This window comes from Zerene cesonia, chromosome 13, assembly GCF_012273895.1.
Source record: "Zerene cesonia ecotype Mississippi chromosome 13, Zerene_cesonia_1.1, whole genome shotgun sequence".
Classification (NCBI taxonomy): domain Eukaryota; kingdom Metazoa; phylum Arthropoda; class Insecta; order Lepidoptera; family Pieridae; genus Zerene; species Zerene cesonia.
This window is the reverse complement of record NC_052114.1, coordinates 4854585-4880425: the sequence shown is the minus strand read 5'-3', so window position 1 is coordinate 4880425 and position 25841 is coordinate 4854585. Positions and strand designations below refer to the sequence as shown.

The 25841-nt window shown below is 32.5% G+C and overlaps 3 protein-coding genes across 3 annotated transcripts; 1 reads left to right on the top strand and 2 right to left on the bottom strand.

The window, feature by feature from the left end:
- Positions 1–140: 140 nt before the first annotated feature.
- Positions 141–3079, top strand: LOC119831411 (deoxyribose-phosphate aldolase). The gene is made up of 6 exons (XM_038354740.1): positions 141–345; positions 428–621; positions 912–1044; positions 1643–1872; positions 2081–2227; positions 2610–3079. Exons 1-6 carry the CDS (start codon positions 318–320, stop codon positions 2769–2771), a joined length of 894 nt encoding a protein of 297 aa, XP_038210668.1. The 5' UTR covers positions 141–317; the 3' UTR covers positions 2772–3079.
- Positions 3080–3292: 213 nt separating this feature from the next.
- LOC119831410 lies at positions 3293–9504 on the bottom strand. Its single transcript, XM_038354739.1, has 5 exons — positions 9336–9504; positions 4827–5606; positions 4577–4670; positions 4337–4478; positions 3293–4090 (listed from the first exon to the last, which is right to left on the bottom strand). The coding sequence occupies exons 1-5, from the start codon at positions 9354–9356 to the stop codon at positions 3934–3936; spliced, it is 1194 nt and encodes a 397-aa protein (XP_038210667.1). The 5' UTR covers positions 9357–9504; the 3' UTR covers positions 3293–3933.
- Positions 9505–11010: 1506 nt separating this feature from the next.
- LOC119831409 lies at positions 11011–24978 on the bottom strand. The gene is made up of 22 exons (XM_038354738.1): positions 23695–24978; positions 23301–23453; positions 22800–22915; positions 22320–22482; positions 22064–22196; positions 21466–21596; positions 21081–21284; positions 20780–20923; positions 20516–20692; positions 20290–20425; positions 19988–20122; positions 19580–19787; positions 19169–19334; positions 18621–18782; positions 16563–18546; positions 15880–16078; positions 15487–15670; positions 15227–15405; positions 14715–14908; positions 14139–14333; positions 12807–14045; positions 11011–12536 (listed from the first exon to the last, which is right to left on the bottom strand). Exons 1-22 carry the CDS (start codon positions 24475–24477, stop codon positions 12379–12381), a joined length of 7143 nt encoding a protein of 2380 aa, XP_038210666.1. The 5' UTR covers positions 24478–24978; the 3' UTR covers positions 11011–12378.
- Between the last annotated feature and the right edge of the window lie 863 nt (positions 24979–25841).

Here is a 25841-nt window from a genome sequence, read left to right as displayed (position 1 = left end):
TGACTGCTTTTAAGTAAAAAATCAGTATAAATCTCAGTGGCACGTGTTTCTTCCGACACAACAAAGTCCGAAAAAAAACTACCCAACTTAGCTTCGGATCGTTCATTGTCATGTTGACATTTGTCATCATTGTCAAATATGAAGGTATCAGCTGATGCCTGATGTTGTTTAGTACTTTATTGCTTTATTTTCATATTTTTATCAATATAACTTTATCACAATTGACAACGTTTTAATATCATTGACACAGATTAACCTCAACAATATCATAAAAGGTCACAAAAAAGCAACAATTTTACTAAGACTATTTCATTAAGATGGTACAAATGTATTCGAAAACTTTGGGTAAGTTATTTGTTAATTCACAAAATGCACTGAAAATAAAATATAATATTACTTTAATTTTTAATATACTTCTCTTTTGTAGATCCGTCGGTCTTGAATGACATATATTTAAACAAGTGTAGCATTGAACTTCAAATCAAAAAGATTCTTTCGAAAAATTTAGTTATTGAAAAAGAAAATTACCGAAAATGGCTCATAAAAGCAGTCTCTCTTATAGATTTAACAACACTATCTGGAGATGATACAAGATCTAATGTAACAAGACTTTGCTTAAAAGTATGCAGTACTTTAATAAATAATTTATATTTATGTTAAACTTTTTAAATTTATAGATATAAGCTCATGCTTTTTTCTGTTTTGGTATAACAATATATATAGTTCAAAAATGCAATTAAATAATATATCTTTAATTTAGTAACATAAATTGAGAAAATTTTGCTCAAACATACAATAAGCCTTTTATTACTAACTATTGTATAAAGCAAAGTACACAATTTATTTTTATATTTAATAAGCACTTCCTGGTTCCCAACTGCCCTTATCTTAATTTTCTTACAATTTTCCAGGCACAAAAACCATTACCAAACATAGACCCAAATCTAAAAACTGCGGCTGTATGTGTGTATCCAAACAGAGTTATTGATGCTTATGAGACATTACAAAGAATGGGGATTACAAAGGAAATTAATATTGCTTCTGGTAAACTAAATTTTGTAGCATTCCTATTTTATTGTATTTATAATACTACATTATTATTTTAGTTAAGTAGCCATCTTTGTATCATGTAACTTTCTCAACAGGGCTGAGGGGGTTCAAAATTTTGCATGGTGTCTAGATGGTATTTGATTGCTATTGTTATTGAGGTGGATATATGATAGTGCATTTTTTAGCCTATCTCTAAATGCAATGTTTAATTCTTACAAAAGGTGTAATATAGATCAAAGTTTCCTAAAGATCTGCTGTATGACTGTAACATTCCTGCAATCGTTTAATGCACTTATTTGGCATAATGGGGACATAGGCATACATTTTCTTATAACAATTGCACTGCACGTTATGATCACATGTTATCGTTCAGAACTATAATATAAAATTAAATTAAATTAAAATCTTGTATCTCCAGAGTATACCAACAATTAGATTTTCATGTTTAAACATATATAATTAATATATAGGACTAGTAAAATTTTTTGTAACTGAAAAATGTCGGAAATTATCTTAAAATTTTGGAATTACTCAAATAAGTATTACATCAGATGTATTACCACTGCAGTAAAATTATGAATTTTGGTTCTAGTTGCAACTGGGTTCCCATCTGGCTTATATCCACTAGCAACAAGACTACAAGAAATTAAATTTGCTGTGTATAGTGGAGCAAATGAAATTGATGTAGTGCTGGATAGAAGCTTGGTTCTAACAGGCAAATGGGATGTATTATATGATGAAGTTTTGCAGATGAAAAAGGAATGTGGAACTGCACATTTGAAGGTGATCCTTGGAGTGGGAGAATTAGGAACATATGAGAATGTAAGATTAAATAACTATTGATTTTGAATATATAAATCTATTCGATAGACAATCTTCTTCAAAGAAAGTCTTGTTATATGCTGAAGAAATGTCATGTGCTTATTGAAATTAAAAATAGCAATCTTCCTTAAAATTCTCTAGAAAAAATTTAATTAGTGAGCAAAATGTTGGAATTGTGATGCATCTAATCATCCAATATTAATCAAAGGTTTACAACGCGTCAATGGTTGCAATGATGGCCGGAGCTGATTTTATCAAAACATCAACTGGGAAGGAAGCTGTTAACGCGACTCTACCTGTTGGTTTGGTGATGTGCAGAGCTATACGAAACTTTTATCAAAAGACCAATAAAAGGGTGAATTCTTATTTATCTTGAACACAAATTACTTTTGTAAATAACAAAAAAATGTAATGTATCAATTTTGGTTGATAATGTTAACCTATATGAGGTATAAGCTTTTGTTCCCGGCTTTGCACGCTTTAAAGTTGGAGTAGCTTAATAGATGTTACATTACATATACTTTTTAAACCATTAAAAAAAATCCCTCATCAAAATGCGTTGTGTAGTTTTAAAGATCTAATCATATATACATACATAGGGACAGACATGGTAAGTGACTTTGCTTTGTGCTATGTAATGACTTCGGTTGGAACTAATTGAATGAGGCAGTCAAGAGTGCAGGTGTTTTTCCTGTTTAGCATCCAAGTAACACTTTCATTTAGGTATTTTCTTACAGGTGGGTTTAAAGCCAGCAGGCGGCATAAAGACAGCAAGAGACGCTGTCAATTGGTTAGTTCTTGTACAAAGTGAACTAGGACCAGAGTGGCTATGCAAAGAGCTCTTCAGGATTGGAGCTTCAAGCTTACTCAATGTTATTGAAAAGGAATTGAGTCAATAACATGAACTATCCACTTAAATGTTCCTGGAGGCATGTTGATGAAATTCATAATTCTCTCACCAATATTAATATTAAAATATCCAAGTGTCATCATCATAAAATGGATTGGATTTTTTTATGTAACAAATAAACACAAAAACTACTCTTTGCATTTTAAAAGGGCACATCTTTACCTATTGTACTTGCTTCTTAGGCCCAAATAGATTTTAGAAATTAACTCGTGTTACTAAACGCTCTTTAATGATAAAAAATTTAAGGTCTAGTAGTTTCTGAGGTATGACGTATAATAAAAAAATCTTTCATCTTAATTCTTTTTTGTTTGGATATTGTGGAACCAAGTTATCAATATATTTTATGCGTTGAAATTATGAATAATGCCCTTATTAATTACTCAGCTGCAGGGCCCAGATATAGTCATATTTTGTTAGTAAGAGAAATAAATATACCTAGTTATTTTTGTATATCGTTTATTTTTTGATAGTTTGTTTTACATTAAATATAAATTTTATGGCATTTGTTGGCATTTATTATTAAATACTCAAGATTGGTTTTATCCAACAGATCCTGTATAACTAATCAATTTTAAAGATAATGATTTTGGCATTACATTTTACAAAGGAATAAAGAAACTTAAATATTATATTAATACCTACGAATATAATGAATACACCTTTGGTCTAATGCAAAATTATTTCGCTGTAAGTACTTAAATAATCTTATACAACTTTTTATCATGATTGGTACATAATGACCCAATAATATTTATTTAATGAAGCTACGGCCTGGAAAACCTTTATTAAAAGGGTTTTGCTTCTTAAAATATTGTGCCCTACGATAAGAAGTGAAATACACCTGTATACCTATTGATTTTTATTTAATATAATAAAATAAATACCTGCAAATAATCAAGTCAACGGTGTACCACCGTACATTAAACAAAGTCTTAAAGTATCTATAAAAGGAAACAAATATTTTTAATTTTTAACAAAGTATTGTTTTTGAATATTTAATTCTTTAACGAGAAATAATTCACTCGGTACGCTGTACTAGACAACAACGTTTACTCAGTAGAAGTACTGAATGTAAATAGATACCTTATTACATTTCATATTGGAATGTCAACAACCATTTTCTAAAACCTATTTTCGTATGCAATATCCAATCATTCCTGAACAACCGGAGGGTCTGCTCTAAATCCTAACTGCGGATCTGCATCATAGTTGACAACCCGCATCTTGCCGAGTTTATCCACGTAACCGTAGTGGCCTCTTACGTGACCGTCGTTGTCGCGCTCCTCATAACGGAACTGCCGATTTTTCCTGCAACGGAATAACGCTTGTGAACCGTGAAGTTACACTGTTCGAACTCAAAACGATTCAAGTATAATAATTGGAAAGAGTTTGAGACCTAATACTAACTACCAAACAAATAAAGTAATCGGTCAATGAGTATTTCACATTTATTCATGAGGCGTAAACATTGTTATAAATAGCCACTAAACAAACAACCTAACTCTAGATCGGAATGGAGAAAGACCTAAAAAAGTAAATAATATCCAATCATACCCTTTGCCAGTATCAAATCCAAACTGATAACTATGTGGTCCATTCATTCCGTGCATTCGAAATTCAGTCCTCTCGCCTTTATTTGCAGGAACATATACCGGCCGCTTTGCTGCTTGTTTCACTGGAGCGAGGTGGAAGTCACCTTAAAATAAGAAGTTCCTTATTTGTATTGTCTGTCGTACATTGTACGTGTCTAGGCTTCGTTTTTGAATTAAACTACTATCGATACAAAATACTAACGTTTGGGCTGGTGGTTATTCGTTTCTGAAGTCTCTTGCTCTGAAGGTCTCGTTTTTCTTCCATCTTCATTATTAATTTCTGTGGTAGTAACTTCCTGAAATTACATAAATAAATACAAACACATTATGAAGCCTTTACAAGAGGAGCTAGTTAGGTCAGAGCAAGAATAGAAAGTACCTTACGAATTACAGGTGAAGGTACGGTCGGGGGTTCAACTATGTGTAATAAATTATTATTCTATTTTACGTACCCTCTTTTCGTCTTCATTTTCGTTCTTTAACTTTCGCTTTTGTTCCTCCTGTTTATATAGATAGATTTTCTTTTCATCTGGTGGTGTTAAATATACTCCTTCAACACCCGAAAGAGGTTTAAATGTTCTCATAGGTTTTGCCTTCGGAATTTCTGCTGTATTATCAGCAAATTGCGCAATAGGAATAGGCACAGGATTAAAATGTCCTACAACCTTCTTTGGATAGAGCGCTGTAGGTTTCTTATATTTTAATTGTAATTCTTGATGTAACGGGCCTTCCGTTACAACAGAATCATCAAAATAAAAATTGAGAGCATTTTCCAATGGGGGCAATAGACCTCTTGCAGGTGTTGGTGGTAGTACACTGGTATCTTTAACTAATACTTTTCCAGCTCTTAAATTACCCATTACGATTTCTGTAAATTCTGGTGATTTTTGGATTAATTGCTGAGGTAAATTTTGTGGTTGTTCTGGCGCAATTGGATACCAATCATTTTGTTCAGTTGCCTCTGGCGGTTTATAGTAGTCAACCATTGCCTCACTGGAGGGTGGTAACAAAAATGTAGCCGGAGTAGCCATAACTGCACGCAAAACTTCCTCACGTTTATGTGGAATGGGTGGAATCAAAAAGCCATCTGGTGAATTTTCATTCGATGTATAATAAATTGGTTTATTATTTATTCTTTCTATTGAGTCCACTTTAGATGAATCAGTGTCAGTATCTTCAATATTTACAGTAGGTACTCTTATAGCGGCTGCAAGAGCGCTAAATATAAAAATCTGAAAGAAAAGGTTTATCTAGTTTAACAATCAGTCATGTGGTATATTTTACTTTAGTTTAACTAATGTTTCGGATGCTCTGAATATCAAAAAAATATAGGTAACTAGCTGGAACGCACCGCGTTACGCGTAGTACCCGAGTACAAAATAGTCTATGTGCATATCCGATCCGATTTTGCGTTAAAGAGAGACCATCAATACATAATTACAAAGTTTTGCATTTATAATATTAGAAGAATTACCTAACCAACATCTTAATTTGAACTTTTATAACAATTGCCCTAAATCAAAAACTACAAGAGAAAAAAAGAAGCTTGCTAGAAGGCAATAGCCCACGGAACCGAGTTCATTGATAGAAAAAAGTGTACATTGCATCATCCCACGTAATTTTCGATTAAGAAAAGTGTGTCACGACAAGAAAAAACTACAACAAAAAAAAAAGTCAAGAGGTAGTCTAGTTTTATGTTTATTGGTTCGATGACCTATCACTTTTTATTGTATAAGGCAAAATCAGAGTATTTAATAATATCGTTAATCACTCTTATTTTCTGAAATTTGCGATTGCTAATTATTGCAAAAAAGTGTTTGATTAGATGAGGGCTTCGCAATAGGTAAGTGAAGGTTATGCAAATTAATAAAAAAAAAAAATTATAAAAATTTACTTTCATTAGGTATCTAACAGTCTATGCCTAGCAAGTAATGCATATCTATTTTGCATAAAAAAAAACATAATATTTAATAACGCATTTACACATTCTTTCGATTGTGGCGGATACCGAATATGCCTATTTTTAAACTTTTTACCGCATTTATTTACCTCATTATTCTCACGACTATGTGTAAATACGGCATAGAACAAGCTAGTAACTTAAATTTAAAGATTTGGTGACAATATAGCCTACATTCCTTCATCTCCATCAAAAAATATCCTAAAACTGCAACAATGTAGCAAGTAATGAAGTCACATCATACAAATTTATGTAGGTGGAAAATTATGCTGGTCATCAATGACCTTTATCAAAAAAAAACTTAGCCAGGCACCAGGCATTTTAAATAAAAAAGAATCATCAAAATCAGTAAAGATTATGAGGTAACAAACAACAAAAAATTGCGTTGAATTAATCTATTAAAAATCGCTGTAATAATAACGTAATTCAATACACTGGGCAAACTACAGGTACTTATGTAAATTCTAATATATTCAGTTTGACTAAACCTTGAAATCCTACCCGTCTGAGAAGGAAATATTAAACCTTGATATATATATCATATTTACAGCGATCTCGGTCTAGGTTACGACGGTTAGTTGAAATTTGCTATCGTAGTAGAATATGTTCACTATGTATTTTTATGACAGAGGATACATCTGAGCCGGTGGCTCGCCTGATGGTAAGCGATCACCACAGCCCATGAACATTCGCAAAGGCTATGCGAATAAATAAGAAAAGGGTTGACTATTGTAAAGAAGGATTGAACTGGGAAGGGTAAAAAGGAAATGTAATTTCTTAATTACATAGCTCATATATTCGTACAATCCCATATCCAAGTGGTATACCTCGGTACATAGAACGTACAACATAATTATCTACTCCATTAATAATTTTTCATATTGCTAAATAAACCGTAACAATGATTTTTAAATGTTTACATAATAGGAAAGCGATATGATTATTTCTTCGATCATTTACTCTTTGTGGTTACGAATAATGAGTTTGATTGTTGATATTATTGATATATTTTTCACTTTCTAGGATTGACCTAGAAAACAACAACTCTCCGTTTGCAATCGATACACTTGTACTTGTACGTACTGACTATATTTTGTCATTAGTATATATAAGTAATACATTTGGTTTTTATTTGGGTAAATGTTATATTGAAGTAGGCCTTAAAGCTATGATTATCAAAGTTTTCAATGATATCCAAATTTCTATGCATAAACCTATTTTTTTGAATTCAAAGAAAGAAAAGAAAATCAAAGAAATTAGCACCAAACAAATTATAATAAATATGTATATTTTTATCTATGATTAAATATATTTTAAAGTTTTGTTTTATTACAGAATTAGCATAACAAAAAAGCTAGCATCACAGCGTGCATACGCAATGATGCTAGAAAGAATGTCGATTACCGAAGGAATAAGAAATTAGGTGTTCACAGGAAAATTTCCCGAACACACACATAAAAATATTTTTTCGGAAAACGTTAAGCTTTGCACAGATTTAGGTACTTATGTGAGACTGCACAAATATGCCAAAGAAATAGATGTGTTTGTGGTGTGAGAGATTTTTGTATGTGTTAGTCGTAGTAAGCTTCGGCACGAATTTGGCCAGCTTGCACCGGGGAAGTTCACTTGTCAATATTTGCATCAAAAGTATTTTAAGTAGTAAGTAGTAACAGAAATCTAAAGAAAGATAATGTTATATTATTGTAACCAAATGATACTAATGTAAAATCATTTTAAGGTATCCGACGGTGTTAATAATAAAGAGAACTATTTGTCACGGCACTGACCGTTATTATTGCCTATAATGAAAATTTCTATTGAAATCAAATGAAAGTGCGACTAATAAGCTCGGAACGAGTAGTTAAGCAGATACCTGCAGAACGGTAGCATTAAAAGTGGATTTATCCATAGATAACATAACAGGTACGTTACGTGTTGTACACTAACTAATGGTTAGGTGTAGAAAGTTTATTTTATAAATTACTTTTTCCGCTACGGAAACTTATGTCATATACCATTTGCTGTCTTAAATGTATATAAATTTATAAATAAGGAAGTACGATATTAAAAATGATGTTTGGGAATTAAATATTTAGTGTTCGACTAATTATTTTGGCTCATTTCATATCCTGGCCGAACATTAAGGACGCGTTCTAAACATAGACTGGAAGTTTTCAGTAAGAACTTTCTATACAAATGCGTGCAGAGTGACAATAAAATTCATACGTATCAGTAAAATATGTGAATTTGACGGTTATCACGTGTATTATTAATAATAAAAATACAGTTTAATATCAACATTTCAAACCATTTTTTTTTCTCTACTAAGATATTATGTAAGAAGGATCTACATTATTAGTGGCAATTATTAGTTTTGTTTGTTACAGTTTCTTCTCATCACAAACTCTATATAAAAGTAGCTTATTTTGCTCATGCAACTAATTACCAAATATTATCAAAGAAATATGTTTAAATGGTAATATCCACTTTAGAGCTGTGATGGAATAGACTAACATAGGGAATTCGGTACAATTATATGGTTATGATACAATATCAGTTGCATTCTTTTCGGTAGGTAGGTACCTACAATCAAAAATTATGAAGGCATACTCATTAATTCATTTACGGTCATTTGTGTGCTATAACTGAAAATACATAAATCTAAATGTAGTTCAGCTGAAAGTACGCGTAAATTAATTAACGAAATTACACTTACCTATCTATATTTCAATCAAAAAGATATACAAATATAATATTTTTGATGAATCTTTACAAACACTTGTTAAAAAAAACGAAAGATTATTTTTTAGTCATGTCAAATTGTTACAAGAGCCTTGACCTTTTAGACTAGACCCTAAAAAAGATCTTAACCTAATTATTTAATACAAGGTTTAGCGATGTATAAAAATTAATGAAATTAAACTTTTTTGTCTCATAATCAGCTAGCTACTTAGTTTTACAAGAATAATATTCTAGACAATAAGAGCAATAGGGTACATACCAAAAAAGGTGTCCAAAACATAGTAGAACTGGTTTTCACAATAATTGTCAACACTTAAATATCTTTATTAAAAATATTTTTTGCGAGTCTTATAATCTCTCAATCGGTTGTTGCGCTCGCGCAACTTCTATCATTGTAATAATGAAGGCTGACAACGGTCACGCTTACAATTTATATAGATGGACAAATTGCCACTCTACTGCTAGTGTAGGAAATGGAACCCATGTTTTATTTTGTTTTGTATATGAGTTAGATAATATTTTATGTATTGCTCAATTAATTGTTTAGCTTAATAATTTATTCGTTCGCTTCTTAAGCAAATTAGAAACAAAATTACCTAAGGTGGCGGATAAGTGCACATTTTGGTATAACAAATTATGTTCAACAGGAAACATAGTAGGCATACAATATTTTCATACTTAAGAATGACCTACCTAATTCATTACCATTTCAACCAGGCATATTAATTTGTTCCTACCTATAAGAATCAAATACAAATTACGAGAGTGATTTTTAGTACATTGGAAGAGTCGATATAATATTATTTAATTATATTACCATACAGATTACATATTTTATATCCGCCAATATTTTGACATCCTGGTTTGTGCGACAGGAAGGAACAAAATTATAGCGTTGCCCGCATAATTTTCTTTTCTATTTCCTCATTGTTCAGAAGGCACTTGGGGTACAATATTGTACGTGGATGGATAAATGACGTTAACGACAACATTATTATATAATATGTATAACATATCGATATTCCTTGCGTTCAAGGTTTCTCGTTAAGCTTTATTATTATACATTGAGCCAAAATAGTGGTAAATGTCCCTGTTTATCGATTAGTGTATTGATCATTCTGCATTGGTTCTTTAATAAAGCTGGACGTAGAATTTCTTATAGCTGCAGCGATATTTTTGTACCTAACAGGGCTCGAAAAAATCCGATTTTTATGATAAAAATAAAAAATCCGACATTTTGTATACATACTGATATATAACAGTATATATTCAGGCTAAAAAAATAAGCTAATTTCATTCTGTACTTGCATTAAACTCTTAAAATGTGAGAGGAATTTTTAAAATAATATAAGACACTAAGAAGTAATAAGTGTCAAATTACCACAATATGTATAAATAAAAAAATAGTCATCGTCAGTCGCTATCTCAATATGGAGTACCGATGCGATATAGAGTAGAGAACATCTGCCTAGAATTCTATTCAAACTGGACTTTAGGAGTAATTAGCCTATTATAACAGTCCAAGAATATAAACGATGGAAGAGAGTATAGATAAAATTTGATAACGTACTCCGTAAAATATATCATTCGCAAAAGAGATGAACGAACCTAACGTGGAATCTTCTCATAAAAATGTTACAATGTAATATCAAAAATTCACTTACCTTCGTTTAAAATTGAATAAGAATGTTCCTCCTTCTAATTATGGTTAACGAATAACAAGAGAAAGGTCCTCAGTCGAATCTACTAACAAAAAGCAGAGCAAAGATGGCTGAATTTATCGATTCATTCCCAAATTTAATAACATAGACATTTTAACATGAATATAGGAGATAAATATTTCTTCTAATTCCTTTATTTTTCAGACCATTTTAAGCCTACTAATAATTAGTAAAAACAACACTGTCCTTATGAAATGGAAATCAAACAGTTCATTTGTTTTGAATTTTTTATTACATATCGTCGGTACAGTAACTGATTAAAATGCAATGTTTTATGTATTGTACCTTTCAAACGCTATTTGTACACAGGACAACATACATACAGTAATCATTATTATTAGTTTAATCTTAATGTACATTACAACGTGAAATATTTCTAATATCGTTTGGCGTGTATTTTTACAAAATAAAATAAAAATAATAATTTAAATTGTCACACGTGTTATCCTGTTGATATATTATGTATAAAATTTAATGTTTTTAAGTTTCACTTTTTTGTATATTAACAGAATATCGCCATACACACCAAATACAGAAGAAACTTTTTAAATTGTAAATCTAATCGCAATCCGATCACATTTATTTGTGTTTAAACACATAAATATCTATAAGATAAATATAAATGCATTTATGCATAACAACATGCATAAATGATGTCCGAGATATTCTCAGTTCTGTGATTACATGAAAAATGAGTTTCTAGAATAATTAGCGGGCATTTACGGATACTACAACGATAAATATTCCTTACCACCTATATTTGACTTAACACTACTTAGCCACTTATCACATACATCGACCAATGCATAGCCGTTGAAATAGAAATACTGCGTTCACAACATACTTTTCTCTAATAATCCGAGTATACACTTGAAACACTAAGATTTTAAAACTTACATCATCATTTATTCTAATAACATCGTTTTATTCACAGGTTAAAATCGAATTTGTTCATACTCTAATAAGTACTAACGACAAAGGAGATCTAAAATAATCGTTCACTCCGAATGTTAAGCGCATACTATGTAAACGAGAAGTAATCTTAATACAAAGAAGAAGTGATTTGTAAGAAATAGTCATATCATCACAAGACGGCCAGGTCCATTGTTTATAATATAATAATACATATATAAAATTACCTACAGCCCTAAAATGGTACTAATTAATATGGCTTGAAATCAAATGTCACTTTTTCAATTTAATAACTAACCATTTAACACATCAATCTCAAAAAAGTTATCAAAAGCGAAACAGAAAAATAAATTATAAATAATGTGCAGCGTTTAAATAATAAAAAAAACGAGATATGAATTATAGAAATACTCTTTTCATAAAATTAGTTTCTACAAACAGAAATACATATACAAAATAGATTTAAATTTACATTCATCTCACAACATGAAATGAGCACATCTGTGATGATTTGCGAGAACGCATTCCTACAGTATGAACTCGACCATTTTCACTATAAGAACATCGTCGTATTTTTGCTCACACTCAACACAGTTACACCAGATCAGTCTGTCTTACGTTAATAAACGGTGCAGCATTTATTAAATGCATAGTACTGTGATGTCACTACTACCATTGTGGGTTTGGTGGTAAGTAGGGGTCGGTGGTAGAAGGGTTCGGTGGGGGGGCGAACGGGGCTGGGGGTGTTCCGTACGGAGGATAGTAACCAGCCCCATATCCACCGTAATATGCTGCATTGGGGTATGCCCCATATCCCATACCATAGCCTGCAAGAAAATGATTACAATATAAAAATGATGTCTAATATAGTACAGCAAATTTATATGATGTGAATTTCGATGGTGTGATAAAACAGGTTATTGGTGGACAGTTGTGAAACCGATAAAAAAAAACTGCACTTTTAGTATGCAGTATTTATGCACTTTAGTAATGTTCACCCTAATGATTTGATTTACAATAAAATGATCTTTTATTGAATATGATATTTGAAATGGCAAATTTATTTGGACAAGTATATATTATCTATACAGTTTTACCTGGATATTGCCCGAACGACCCATCAGGCGGAGCGCTGCCACTGGGGTATATCGGTGCATTTGGTGACATAGAATTAGAAGATGGTGGCCCCCTTAAATGATTATCATTCATTGGTTCGTTACTTGTTGTCGTTCCTCCAGTAAGCAGCCCACTATGCGTCATGTTAATAGGCATTGACTGTGATTTGCTTAAATTGTAACCATGCGGGCTATCTAGAGGTCCACCAGTCAAGTTAGACTGGCTCGGCGGCCTAGAGTTGTGACTAGGTATGGGATTATCCGTGTGTGACTTTTGCACATTAACTCCAAGCAAACTGGATACGCTATGTGACATGTTACTAGGTCTATCTTGAGATTCAACATTTATTTTCTGAGGCGATTTCTTCTTTCGCGACCCGCCCGTCTTTTCTTCTCCCGTCGGAGAGTATGATTGCGTAATATCGTCTAAATTCTTTCGGAAATCTGGTATACCCTCTTTGTTGAGGGCACTTGCTGTTCTCTCTAATTGACTCAGACTGGATTCTGTCGCAGGTCGACTAATAGGTCGATGGTGTCTATAATTTTTCAATAAATTAATTTTGCTTTCTCCGCGTCCCACAAGATTTATTGGAATATCGTCTCGTAGCCTATTTTGAGTTTGTCCTGAGATTTCTGGTTCATTTCTTTCTGAAAGTTTACTTTCTAAAGCCTCTTCAGAGGGCAACTTTTCGTCAGTTGTTAGTATTATTGGTGCACTTTCCTTGTTATCAATAGTCTCTTTATTTATTGTGTCATTTTCCGTTGGCCCAGGTTTATCTCTTAAGGTACCATCCATTTCTTTATTATGTTGATCAGAACTTGCCTTTACTTCTGTATTTTCCCTTCCTTCTTCTTCGTCGTCACTATCCAAAACTTGTGTTTCTTCCTCAAAGTTCTGATTTTTATTAGTATTATTTATTGTTTTATCTTTTGGAACTTTAGTTATACTAAGCGAACTTGACAGTCCCGGCCTTAACATTCTCATTTGCGGTGTCGGTAGTTTCGGCCGCATCGAAGAGTAAGACCTCATTTCTCCCAAACGATTTCTAATCTCTGCAATTTTTTGACCCGGCATTAATGCTCTAGACATTTTCTGGCCCATCATTGTTGGTCGCGTTTGAACTCTTTGTAGACGCGGGCCTCCTTTGGAAGTGATTGTAATTGCCGAATTATTCTTTAACGATCCTGGTATATTGGCAGAAGACGGTCGACTTCCTAAAACTATAAAATAAAAATATAGGTATGTAGTAAACTAAACAAATAATTAATATTTAAAGCGACATGAAAAACAGGCATATGTTGAGAAATAGTTACCTTTCTTACCAAGAGGGCTATCTTTACCATCTCCAGGTTTCTGGCCTAAGCCTTTCAGGGCGGTTTTTATTGCAATAATTTTCCCAGATTCAAGTTGCATATAAATCCCCTTAGGTGACTTCAAGACCATAACACGCTGACCAGCTTTCAGGACGATATTTGTCTTTTCAGAGGAATTGGTTGGTATTACCACATCTGTTAAAAAATCAAAAATTTCATATTATTTTAGACTTTATCATCATTTATATAAACATAAAATTTTATTATGCCTTGGCCCTCTGGCATAAAAAACTTGAGAAACACTGTTCAATGCGAAATAGAAAGACAATACGAAAATGCTTTCTATGAGAGAGAGAGAAAGAAAGAAAGAAAGAGAGAGAGAGAGAGAGAGAGAGAGAGAGAGAGAGAGAGAGACAGAGACAGACAAACAAGCGCACGCCGCACGACTTACAACTATAGCAAAAAGTGTCGTTAAAACTTTTGGTCTTATTATTTTCCGTCCAGCCCCTTTTCGCAACGCGCGACGGTACTTCGTTTCAAAAAAGACAATACTGGTAATACAGTGGGCAAGGTTACCAAGTGGCAGCGTCATCTCCTGCGCGGTCATGCCCTGCCGGCGCCACACGTCGGCGGGGATCCAGCGCGCGCCGTGCTGCATCGGGCGCACGGACGCGACCGGCCGCTGCACCAGGCTGCCGTCCGCCGTGCGCACCGTGCGGTACGCCGTCGTCGGCTTTGGCGCTAGTGCCGCTTTCTTCTCTAGTTCGTACCTGTCATTTATTTCGTGAAGATATGTAAATCTATACTTGAATTTGGAGCTTACGTCATAACTTAAAACTTCGGCGAAGATTATTGCGGCGGAGATAAATATATAAAAGAAATAATAAAATTGCACATATATCATGCTTAATAGAACAATTTAACATACTTTTTCAAGCCTATCAAATACTCTGTTGGTCAGATTTACAGCCTACAAATTAATATTTGAATTGTTTATAATTAAGTTTAGCATAAAATGCAAAAATGTGGGATAAAAGTTGATTCAGAATAAGTAACATTTTATAAGTATGTATTTTAAATTAAATTACCCTCTTTGCGCTAATCTCTTCTCCGCACTAGACAATTTCTTCTCTTTTCTATCAACTAATAAGGATTCATGTTGGAATGGTTCCTTTGTCAAAAGTTTACTATGTAACGTAATGACTCCTTGCATCAAAACATCTATGTATTTGTCCTTATGTTCTAAAAGATCTTTTGGTTCTGATTCCTGGTGAATAGAAAAATGAATTATTGTTAATTTTAACATCCAGTAAAATAGTATTTATATCAAAATTGTAACAATTATTACCTTTTCGTCATTATCAAAGCAGAGATTTGTGATTTCTTTCATAGACAATACTGCGTCTGGATTGCATTCATCAACAACTCGATCCGCCATGCCTTGTTTATTAATTTGCCGATCATAGATTTTCTTCTCCAAACAACAATCCATCACGAAACGATACACGAAGCACGGTTTCTTTTGACCATACCTTAAAATTTAAGATAACTTTATTTTATAAAGTAATTTTTCATACACTGTTTACAAATTTATTTTACTGCTTTTCTTCGCAATTGTGTTTTTTTATCTATATCCATATACATACAAAATGTTTTTTTTTGTAGGAATTTAATTATACAAAGGCGATTTGAGCAAGTTTCTATGCACTTAAAAGCTTACAAATCGACTCGGACTACAAACCTGTAAACTCTGCAAACAGCTTGAGTATCATGGCAAGGGTTCCAGCTGGCATCGAAAACAATGACACGGTTCGCACCGACCAGGTTGATACCGAGCGATCCAGCCCGCGTAGAGACAAGAAACAAATAGACATGTGGATTTGCATTGAATTCATTAATAAGTTTTTCACGTTCGAGCGCGTGAGTGGAGCCATCCAAACCTTGAAGAATAAATACATTTTATAAATTACTACATACAATATATCTCAAGTAAATTACACATAACCATATATTCTGGCTTTTACATGTTGTCAAAAATGTCTTCTAATAAGTAATAATATAAAACGGAAGAGATTGTTTGTTTGTTTGAATGAACTTATTTCAGGAACTATTGGGCCGATTTCATAAGCTTAACATGTACACAGGCACAGCCGAGGCGGATCCCTATTAAGTTATAATGTTAGCTTTATGTTAAATGAAAATTATGGCGGCTGCGCGGTTTAAGCCGACGGTCAAACCATGAACAAAACAATTTCACAAAAAAAGCTTGTGCACCTATACAACAACAGAGTAACAACATTCACTATCATCCATTCACCCTCACAAATTTCTAGGTTCATATATATAATACTATATTAGTTTAGTATTATATAATGATATTTATGCTATTTGACTGAAAATGAATTCTAATTAAAATCTACTTACGGAAATACGAGACGTTTCTTTCCCAAACTCGATTACTGCCAGGAATGTAGTTCCGCTCTAAGTAATCTTCAATTAAATTTAACGTAAATAAACTCTGGCTGAATAATAATAATCTATCACCTAGTTTAATACTCTCATTCAAGATGTAGAAGAATAGTTCCATTTTAGCCGAGTTTTCAATAAGTCCAGGTATATAATCTTTTAACAAATCTGTTGCCCAATCATATGTCACTTCTTCTGCTTTCTTAGCAAGAGCCAATTCTTCCTCTCTATTCAACTTTTCTTCCTTCTCACTTTGCTCCGATTCAGAATCTTCGTTCGTTTTTTCCTTGGAAGTTTTTCTATCTTTCCTACCTTTCGGTTTCGCTTTTCCTTTGGGCTTAGGTTTATCTATTTTTAATTTTTCCTTACCTTTGCCTTTTCCTCTACCTTTTTTTGGTGTTTCTGGTTCGGAATCAGAGCCACTTTTTGTTTTATCAGTTTTTGTTATATTATCAACACTTTTAACACCATCGCTACTTAAAGACGGTATAGGCATTAGATTAATGTCTTTTCGCGTTTCATCTTTTACAATCTTTTTGGTGTCTAAATCTTCTATTTTCACTTCTCCATCCGACTCAGATTTAATTTCCAATTTATCTTCAGATTTTATTCTGTCGAGTTCTGTCTTTAACGTTTCTGTTATAGGCCACGAAGTAACTGGACTTCCAGAACTAGCGCTGCATAAAGGAGGTTTTGTTTCCATTGATTGAGGGAAGTTGGGAAATTGATTATAATCATTGTTCACTTGTGACTCTGGATACGAAGAGTTAGATTGATTATAATTGTAAGGATTGCCGTAGAGCGGAGCGATATTTTGAGAAACATTTGGCTCGTGTTTAATTTCACTTTGACAATAATTCGGATCTAAGTTATTTTCCGTTTTAACGGGAACTGAATTTGGCACATTGTCGTGAGGTGGAGCATTTCTAGGATAATTAGAATAATTTGTAGGCGGATTTCCGTATTGGTTATACGTTGATGAGTTTGGAGCATATGCATTATTTTCCTGATATTGTTGAGGTGGGTAAGTATTGGCATAATTTTGAGCAGTTTGATTATTGTTTGGATATGATTGCGGTGTTCCAGTACTTGTGTTGTATTGACCGTATGGAGGTGGATTTGGATATGAACCTTGGTAGGGCTGAGGTCGACTTTGATGATTCTCATAATCTGATTGATTTGTAGCAAAAGGAGACGCGTTATTATTTGGGTAGGAAGAATTGTTTGGTTGGGGATTATTTCCAGGATATGGAGCGTTACTTGAGGAAGAACTGTTTTCTGTATTTGATGTAGGCACATCACCAGTAGGATACGATGTGTTACTTTGTGGTACATTGTTACCACGATATGCAGCGTTGCTCGTCGCAGTATTATTTCCAGTATATGATGAACTATTTGGCGGTACATTGTTTCCTGTGTACGTTGAATTGTTTGTTGGCACGCTGTTTGGATAAATCGGATCATTTGAGGGTCCACTGTAATTTGGGGGATATTGCTGAGAATTCTCAAAACCAGGTGGTTGATTGGCATTAAAATTTGATGGTGGTTGATTATTTGGATATTGAGGATTGTTATAGTACCCAGAATTTCCATAGTAGCTATTGTTGCCCCAATAACTTTGATTGTAGCCCTGTTCCGGGTTATTTTGGGGATACTGATTTGGATAATTACCATCATAAGGTGGTTGCTGTGGATAGTAATTGTTACTGTAACCCTGATTGTATCCTTGGCCAGGGGGATAAAAGCCTGGTCCGGAATTTTGGAACTGCGGGTAATTGGGTGGAGGATAATTTCCCACTGGTCTCTCTGGTCTATAGTTACTCGGACCATAAGGGCCATTGGGAGGATATTGTGAACTATTAAAAGTACTAGGTTCTTGACGAGGTTGGACAGGTGCTGTAGTGTTAGGCGTAATTGTAGCTGCAGGCTTTTTCAATGAACCCTGCAAAAAACAATCTATTGTGAAGCTATTCAAATAGTAACAAAACTTAGTATTGAATATTACTATATACTCACGCGAGCCTTTCCTGGCCGTCTTCCCGGGCCTTTTCCATTTTTTGCTCGACCAGCTTTAGTCACTCCACCAATTTCTTCCAAATCTAAATCTTCTTCAATGGCTGCATTTACTTCACTTCGCTTTCTCAAAAAATTATACAAAACATCTGGATGGTTCCATATCTGCAATATAATTAGTTTTAAAGGGTTATAAAATGTATTTTTATTTTCATAGCAGCTCACTTAGGATATTGTTGGAAATTATTAAATACAGCCCATATTAAATATTAGTTTGATCGTAATAAGAATGTACTGCGATTGTTCACAATTTCCTCATTGGGCCAGTTGAAAACAAATCACAGCCAGGCACAAAGACTATAAACAAAGTGAAGGTAGCTGGGCCCAATATTAAATAATCAATGTTTGAACACTAAGCCACAGTCCGTACGAATGCGATAGTTCATCGAGTTATGAAATGTGATATCTGTATACTAGCAATAATTCACACAATAGACTATTAAAATACAATTGATATCCGATATCATTATTAATTAACTGATCATAATTACCTTACAACAAATCGCAAACGCTTTGAGCGGATTAGGTACTGAAGCCGAACGCACAACTTCATTCATAAACCTATCATACAATTTACGTTGCAATGGCGTCATGCGCACCAACAGGACATATTCTTCTTTTTGCGGTAAAGTCGACTGTAAAACTGCATGTGACCGCCTGTAATATAATTAATGTATTTGTAGACAAATAAATATGCACGATAGAAAACACAACACAAAATTTTAAATATTTAACAATAACCCTACTCAAAAAAAGAAAAAATTATTCTCAGACTTTTGAAGAAAAAAAAATACAATTAAATATTAAAATATACCATGGGGTTTTTGTATGCATATTTAAACTTACAGGAATGTAATTAACATAACTTAGTATGGTAGTTACCATGAAAGAGTATATTTTACCTCTGTACAAAACCAACTAGCAGGGAATGTAAGACATGAGCCCTATATCTCATTAGTCTTATATCTTGAGGTGTGGAATCAATACATTGACCGTTTTGAATAGGTCTCTCAAACATGTTGCAGAATTCAGTTTTACTACCAAGGTAGTTAGGACGTACAAAGTCCACCATACACCAATATTCTAACAAATTGTTTTGCAACGGATATCCTGTAAAATAAAAATGTAATGATCATTATCATTTGAAACTGTTCAAAATTTTAAACATCAGATTTTATAAAGAGAGGAATGATTTGTATAAAAACTGATGTACAAAATATATTTACATACATTTCATGTTTTTATAATGACTTATTTAATTTATGCAGTATAAATAAATTACAAAAATACAATTTGAAGTTGAACATTACCTGTAAGTACAATGCGACGTTTCGTTCTCATTTGCTTCAACGCATACGAAATATTGGAGTGTGAGTTTTTGATTCTATGTCCTTCATCACATATGACCAAATCTGGGCCCGGCTTAACCAATGCTTCATACATCTCTGAAAGAATTGTTAAGCATTATTCTTCTTGTCATGAATTGTTTGTCTTTAAAAATGCAATATTATGTTAGTATAAAAACAAGAATGCATTTTTTTATATTAAAGTAAGTTGATGTATAAGGATATGTAACTAAAAAAATAAACAATTTGTTGTTAATTTAACATACCATCTAAAAGCTTTTTGTCCTCATCATTTGGTGCATCATATTTTTTATCATCTTTCAAATCAATATCCGCTTTAAGTAGATCTATTTCGTCTTTGTCAAGTCGTGGATCCTCTGAAGCTTTTGTGGCATCAGAACCCTGGAAATGTTTTATGAATACAAATATAAGTCATATCTTTTTATAAATATCATTTAAAAGTTTACATATTTATTAGCTTTGAAAACAAACCTGTGTATCATCATTTCCAAAATCAGACTTGTCATGTTTCTTATCTTCCTTCTCTTTTTCGGCTTCGAGCTTTAGGTCCGCTTTCTTTTTCTTACGAGGTTTCTTGTCTTTCTTCATACTTAATAATCTGTATAATTCGTAACCTATCATGAGGACACCACCTTTTGTTGTCCAATCCTATAATAACAATATATTGTTAGTGTAAGAAGTCATGTACTGCAATAATATTAACAATATACTAGGTTATGATATATTGTTTATTACCTTTACTACTTTGGCACGCATTTGTAATGTTTTGTGACTATCATTTAGTACATATATGGGGAAATTCCTTGGGCGTACTTCTCCATGCGCAGCTAGAGGGCTATTTGTAGCATCTAAAGGGAGCCACATGTTAAACTCTGCTACCTATAAAATATAAATAAATAAAAATCAAATCCCAAAAACAATGTAGACCAAAAATACAGAAAAAGTTTATAAGATAAGATACAATAGATTAATCCACTATAAAATAATAAACTTTAAGTTATAATCTATAAAATAAAAAGTATAAGATCTTACTCACCCAATTTTGCAGTGTATTGATGGGCATGATACACAAAACTGTTTTTGAAGTTGTATGACGTAGAAATATATCACAGAAGCATACTATTTGTAAGGTTTTACCAAGACCCATAGAATGTGCCAAAATGCAACCAAATCCTGTAGATGTTGAAAACCGCTCAACAGATTCAATTATATTGTCAAATAAAAATCTGACGCCACCAATCTAAAATATAAAATACAAATTTAAAGTGGTATGAAAAGACTAGTAAAATTAAATATTGATGTTTTCCCCACTTTGTATATGCACTGTATTCTAATTTATTAATAATACTTTTACATTACAAAAAAAAAAGGTTAAAAAGCAAGGCCAAACATATACAGGCTATATAACATTTACAACATACCTGATGTGGTTTAATAACCCTGGCGATTTGTGGGGCTAAAAATATATCATCTTCATTGTCAGGGTGACCTATATTGATCTGAACCCTTCCTTGTTCATCAGGTGTATTGTACGCATCATTAACATGCAGGCCTGTAAAATAATGAAAACACTATAAGAAGTACTATATAAGAGAATCTCAATGCTTAAATAATAATAAATTATAATATGTCATGTAAATGAAATTTTGTCTTTTATTCTCAACTAGCTGCGCTCCGCGGTTTCACCCGCGTAAGTCCGTATCCCGTAGGAATATCGGGAAAAAAGTGCCTAAATGTTATTCCAATTATTCAGCTGTCTACGTACCTTTCATTTCATTGCAATCGGTTCGATAGTTTTTGCATGAAAGAGTAACAAATAATATTAGTAGGAAGTAGGATTAGTAGGATACGATAAGGAATGGAAAAGGATATAAGGATTAAGGAAGGATAGTAGGAGTAGGATTCCTGATAGTCATTAAATGCCAGATAAAGCTATTTACTAATCTCATACAGTTTCTGAAATATAACCAAAACATTAATATAACTATTCTATATTTTTATTAGTGCATAAGATTTTACCAGAATTACTAGGGTCTTCTTCAGCCTCAGGGCTAGGGGGAACTTCTGAATCTGATAGCATTATACAATCATCTGAATCAGAAGATGTTGAAGATGATTCCTCCCCACTGCTACTATCTACAATTTCTACTACCTGAAAAAATTAAGCACAATATTTAAAAAAATGGTGATCTTTGTAATCACATATTGTATTTTGTTATACTCTATATTATAGTATATTAGTATTGTAACTAAACATATAATCTATTTCATTTACCTCTTTTTTATCACCCTTTTGATCGGGTTTACTCAATTTTTGAGCTAAGGTAGCAACTGATGTTGTGGGTTTGGGCACCTTTGTTACTTCTAATTGGCCCTGTTTCACTGTTGTTTTCTTCAACTCTCCTGATGGTAATTTAACTAATACCGTGTTTGGTAAACTGCAATAATTTTTGCCAAAAGTTTTAATACGGAAATGTTTTACACAATTTTGAGATAAAATTAAAAAGAATGGTGGATTTACTTAAAATTTAACTAGACAACTAAATCCATGCAATTGTCTCACACACAGTAAGAAAAGAACTTAATCTTTGCGATCCTAATCAGGATAATAAGATGAAGTCTGAGAGATCTACAAGTTTAAAGTGAGTCAAAATCGAGTCTTAATTGAGAGATACATACCACCATACAAATGTTCAGGAAAAGCCCATAAAAGAGTGCTAGAAAAAATATTTTTTGGCATTTTGAGTAAACTTACTTTAATTTCTGTTGCACACTTCCAGACTTCTTTAATAAAGACGATCCGCCTTGCAAAAGTGATAATGTTTTTTGGTGAATTTTATTTTGTCTATTCATAGCTATTTGCCTTTGTACCTGAAATAATTATTGTGTTATGACACATACAAACTGACTTCTATAATATTTTAATAAAGAATTTTTAATTATGATTTCACATGATAAGTGCATATACATATATTTATACGCAAACAATTTGATTTCATTTACTTAATGCAATTATTAGGACACTTTTAGATATTAATAGAATGTGTTGTTATATTTATATTTAAATATAATAACATATATATATATTTAAAATGTGTCCTGTTTGAATCAAATTGATACTTGTAAACAAGTCAAAAATTTTAATCAAAACAACATAATATACAATCTCATTGATTATTTTTCTTCTCCATTTTATAAAATAATATCTTGTAGTTATAGGACTTATATAAAAGAAATAATTTGAATCTACTTTTACCTCTCTGATTATTCTTTGTTGTTCCTGTACTCTTGCTAAACGTTCAGATTCTTGCCTCTGTGCTGTCAATGTAGAAGCATCTAGGTTTTTTTCATCCATAACTTCTCTTATATTGCGCCTTACATTTAAAGCATTTGAATTAAGTAATTTCTTCTGTAAAATAAATTTCCAATCTATATGTTAGTTTTTGTACTGATTAATCCGACTCATAATGCCATCATAACTATTACTAATATAATATGTATCTAAAAGCTATATAGCTTAACAAATAAATCAATGAATATATCTCTAGATTTCCTGCTAACTGTACTTTGATAGTAAGCAAACATAATTTTTATATTTATAATCACAATGAAATTTGTTATCAAAAATTAGATATGTAGTGATAAAATACCTCATCATCAAGTTCTGCTTTTTTGTCATCACTCTGATCATTATCTTCACTCTCAGATTTATTCACTGGCTTAACACTGATTTCACCCATGTCTTTTAACTTTTCAGTAATGTCAAAACTCTGGCTACTGTCCTCTTTCATATCTAACAAATCATCAGGAGTTTTTTCTGCACATAATTCACTTTCTTCTACCTCGGTGATTTCCACATTTTTTGACAAATCTAAACCACTTTCATCTATAATATCACTAATGGAAAGAGTTTTAGGTTTTTCTGAATCTGAAGGAGATTCTGAAGTTTCAGTTTTTATTATGTCTACTACTTTTCGCTTTGCTTCAACAATATCACCTGTTTCTGGATCTATATAACTCTCGTTTTCTTCATTTAACTCTTGTACGGCGTCAGGATCTACAGTAAATTCTTCTTCTGACAAACCATCACTATCTGTATTGTTATCCTCACTCGAAAAGTCACTAAAATCTAATAAATTATTACCAGTTAAACTTCGTATTTTAATACCTGTGTCTTTTTTTAGTTTTTTTGTGAAATCGTGAAAATTCCGCACAGCTTCCATTTTTCTCTTCTGGCTCATACGTCTGGGACGTGCCACCGGTCGTCGACGAGGATTCATAGCAGCAGTTTGCGCAAAGTGTGCACGCTGAATTCTAGCAATTCTTTCTTCTTCGTCCTCGCTGTCCATCATATCCTCCTCAGATAATTCTTCCTCCTCATCACTATTCTTCGTTTTACTTCTTATAGACATAGTTCCACCAGTGTAGTTCATAGTAAACAAATAAATCCGAAAACTAATTTTAACTTAATTTCATATTTGTTGCTTTGAAGTTTTTAGTTAAATAAGAAAACCGCCAGTTTATTTATAAATTGCTTGATTACAATTTAGTCCATTTTTATAAACATAAAATTCATGACAATTCTTTGTACATCTTGATCAGGACGCGGTGTAAAATGTTTAAAAGAAAATGAATGTATTCATCAATCTCAGTGCCAAAAATATATCAAAGCGGTATTAAATAATGTTCACACTCAAGTATTTGGTTAACGATTTACTTATTATGTTATTGCAATTAAATTTTCGGAAGCCATTACTTCCGCAATAAATAGCATTTGCCTAGTACACATATAATAATTTGTGTATTCGACAAGCGTGTTTACAAAAATTGTTAAAGTTTGATAAGCGTATTGTAACTTTAACCGTGGAGAATGGTAAGGTTTAAATTGACAAAATAGGATTTCGAAAAATCCTTACTGCTATATAACGCGCCACATTTAAAAGAGCAAACAAAATCGAACCTTATGGACGAGTCTAAATTAAGCAAATGTTTCTTTGAGATGTCTTTTTGATAGTGGCAACAAGGTTTACACGAATTGTCATCCTTGTAACTGTAATCTATGCCAAAATTGCGTTCAGATTAAAAGAGTAGCACAGAGTTTTAAGGTTAATACAAGTTTGATCAATAATTCATCCTAGAATTTCATGATATTTGATATTACATATTTTCGGCTTAATACAAGATGAAAGGCTTCTCTGTACAATGTCTCTTTTAACTGTGGTTACATATTAAAAATATAATATAAAATAATTAAACCTTTTCCATTAGTTGTAATTTTTTTTTAGATTTTTATGAATATATCAGCACGTCATTTAATGAAGTATTTCATGTCATGTTATATTACGAATCATCCAGAAACTATTTTTTTCAATTGATTCATATTAATTAAGATGAATCTTTGCGTTGAAGTATTGTTATAATTACAATATCATGTATAATATATTTTATAGTAAAATAAATACCTATGACGAGGACGACTTACGTAAGCAGTACATTTGAATCCTTTCTTTTATGAATCCTTTAGGATTGAAGCAATTGATAGTTTCGCCTGAGTAGGCATCAGAAACAAGATTAGCAGGTATCCGAAAACATTCGTCAAGGAACGACAGATAGGTACTTCCATAACTTTCTTAAAAAAGATATTTATTTGATGTATGAGATTTTCAAGCAGCTGAATAATTAAGAAGTAAAACCTAAGGTTTAGAAGAACGTGTAGAATTCAAGTAAATAGCGGAGCGCCCTGGCGTAGCACTTATGGATCATGTACATAATATCGTATCCATTGGGTAAACAATTT

Bases quoted from the DNA above. Each gene is read 5' to 3' on its own strand.
- LOC119831411 (XM_038354740.1), top strand. From the start codon at position 318: ATGGTACAAATGTATTCGAAAACTTTGG. The intron at 346-427 runs GTAAGTTATTTG...TCTCTTTTGTAG, and splicing joins AATGTATTCGAAAACTTTGG to ATCCGTCGGTCTTGAATGAC. The intron at 1,045-1,642 runs GTAAACTAAATT...TTTTGGTTCTAG, and splicing joins GGAAATTAATATTGCTTCTG to TTGCAACTGGGTTCCCATCT.
- LOC119831410 (XM_038354739.1), bottom strand. From the start codon at position 9,356: ATGTTTTGGACACCTTTTTTG. The intron at 5,607-9,335 runs GTATGTACCCTA...CTTTTCTTTCAG, and splicing joins TGTTTTGGACACCTTTTTTG to ATTTTTATATTTAGCGCTCT. The intron at 4,479-4,576 runs GTTAGTATTTTG...TCTTATTTTAAG, and splicing joins GAATAACCACCAGCCCAAAC to GTGACTTCCACCTCGCTCCA.
- LOC119831409 (XM_038354738.1), bottom strand. From the start codon at position 24,477: ATGAACTACACTGGTGGAACTATGTCTATAAGAAGTAAAACGAAGAAT. The intron at 18,783-19,168 runs GTAATTATGATC...ATTATATTGCAG, and splicing joins CGTTTGCGATTTGTTGTAAG to ATATGGAACCATCCAGATGT. The intron at 12,537-12,806 runs GTAAAACTGTAT...ATTTTCTTGCAG, and splicing joins GTCGTTCGGGCAATATCCAG to GCTATGGTATGGGATATGGG.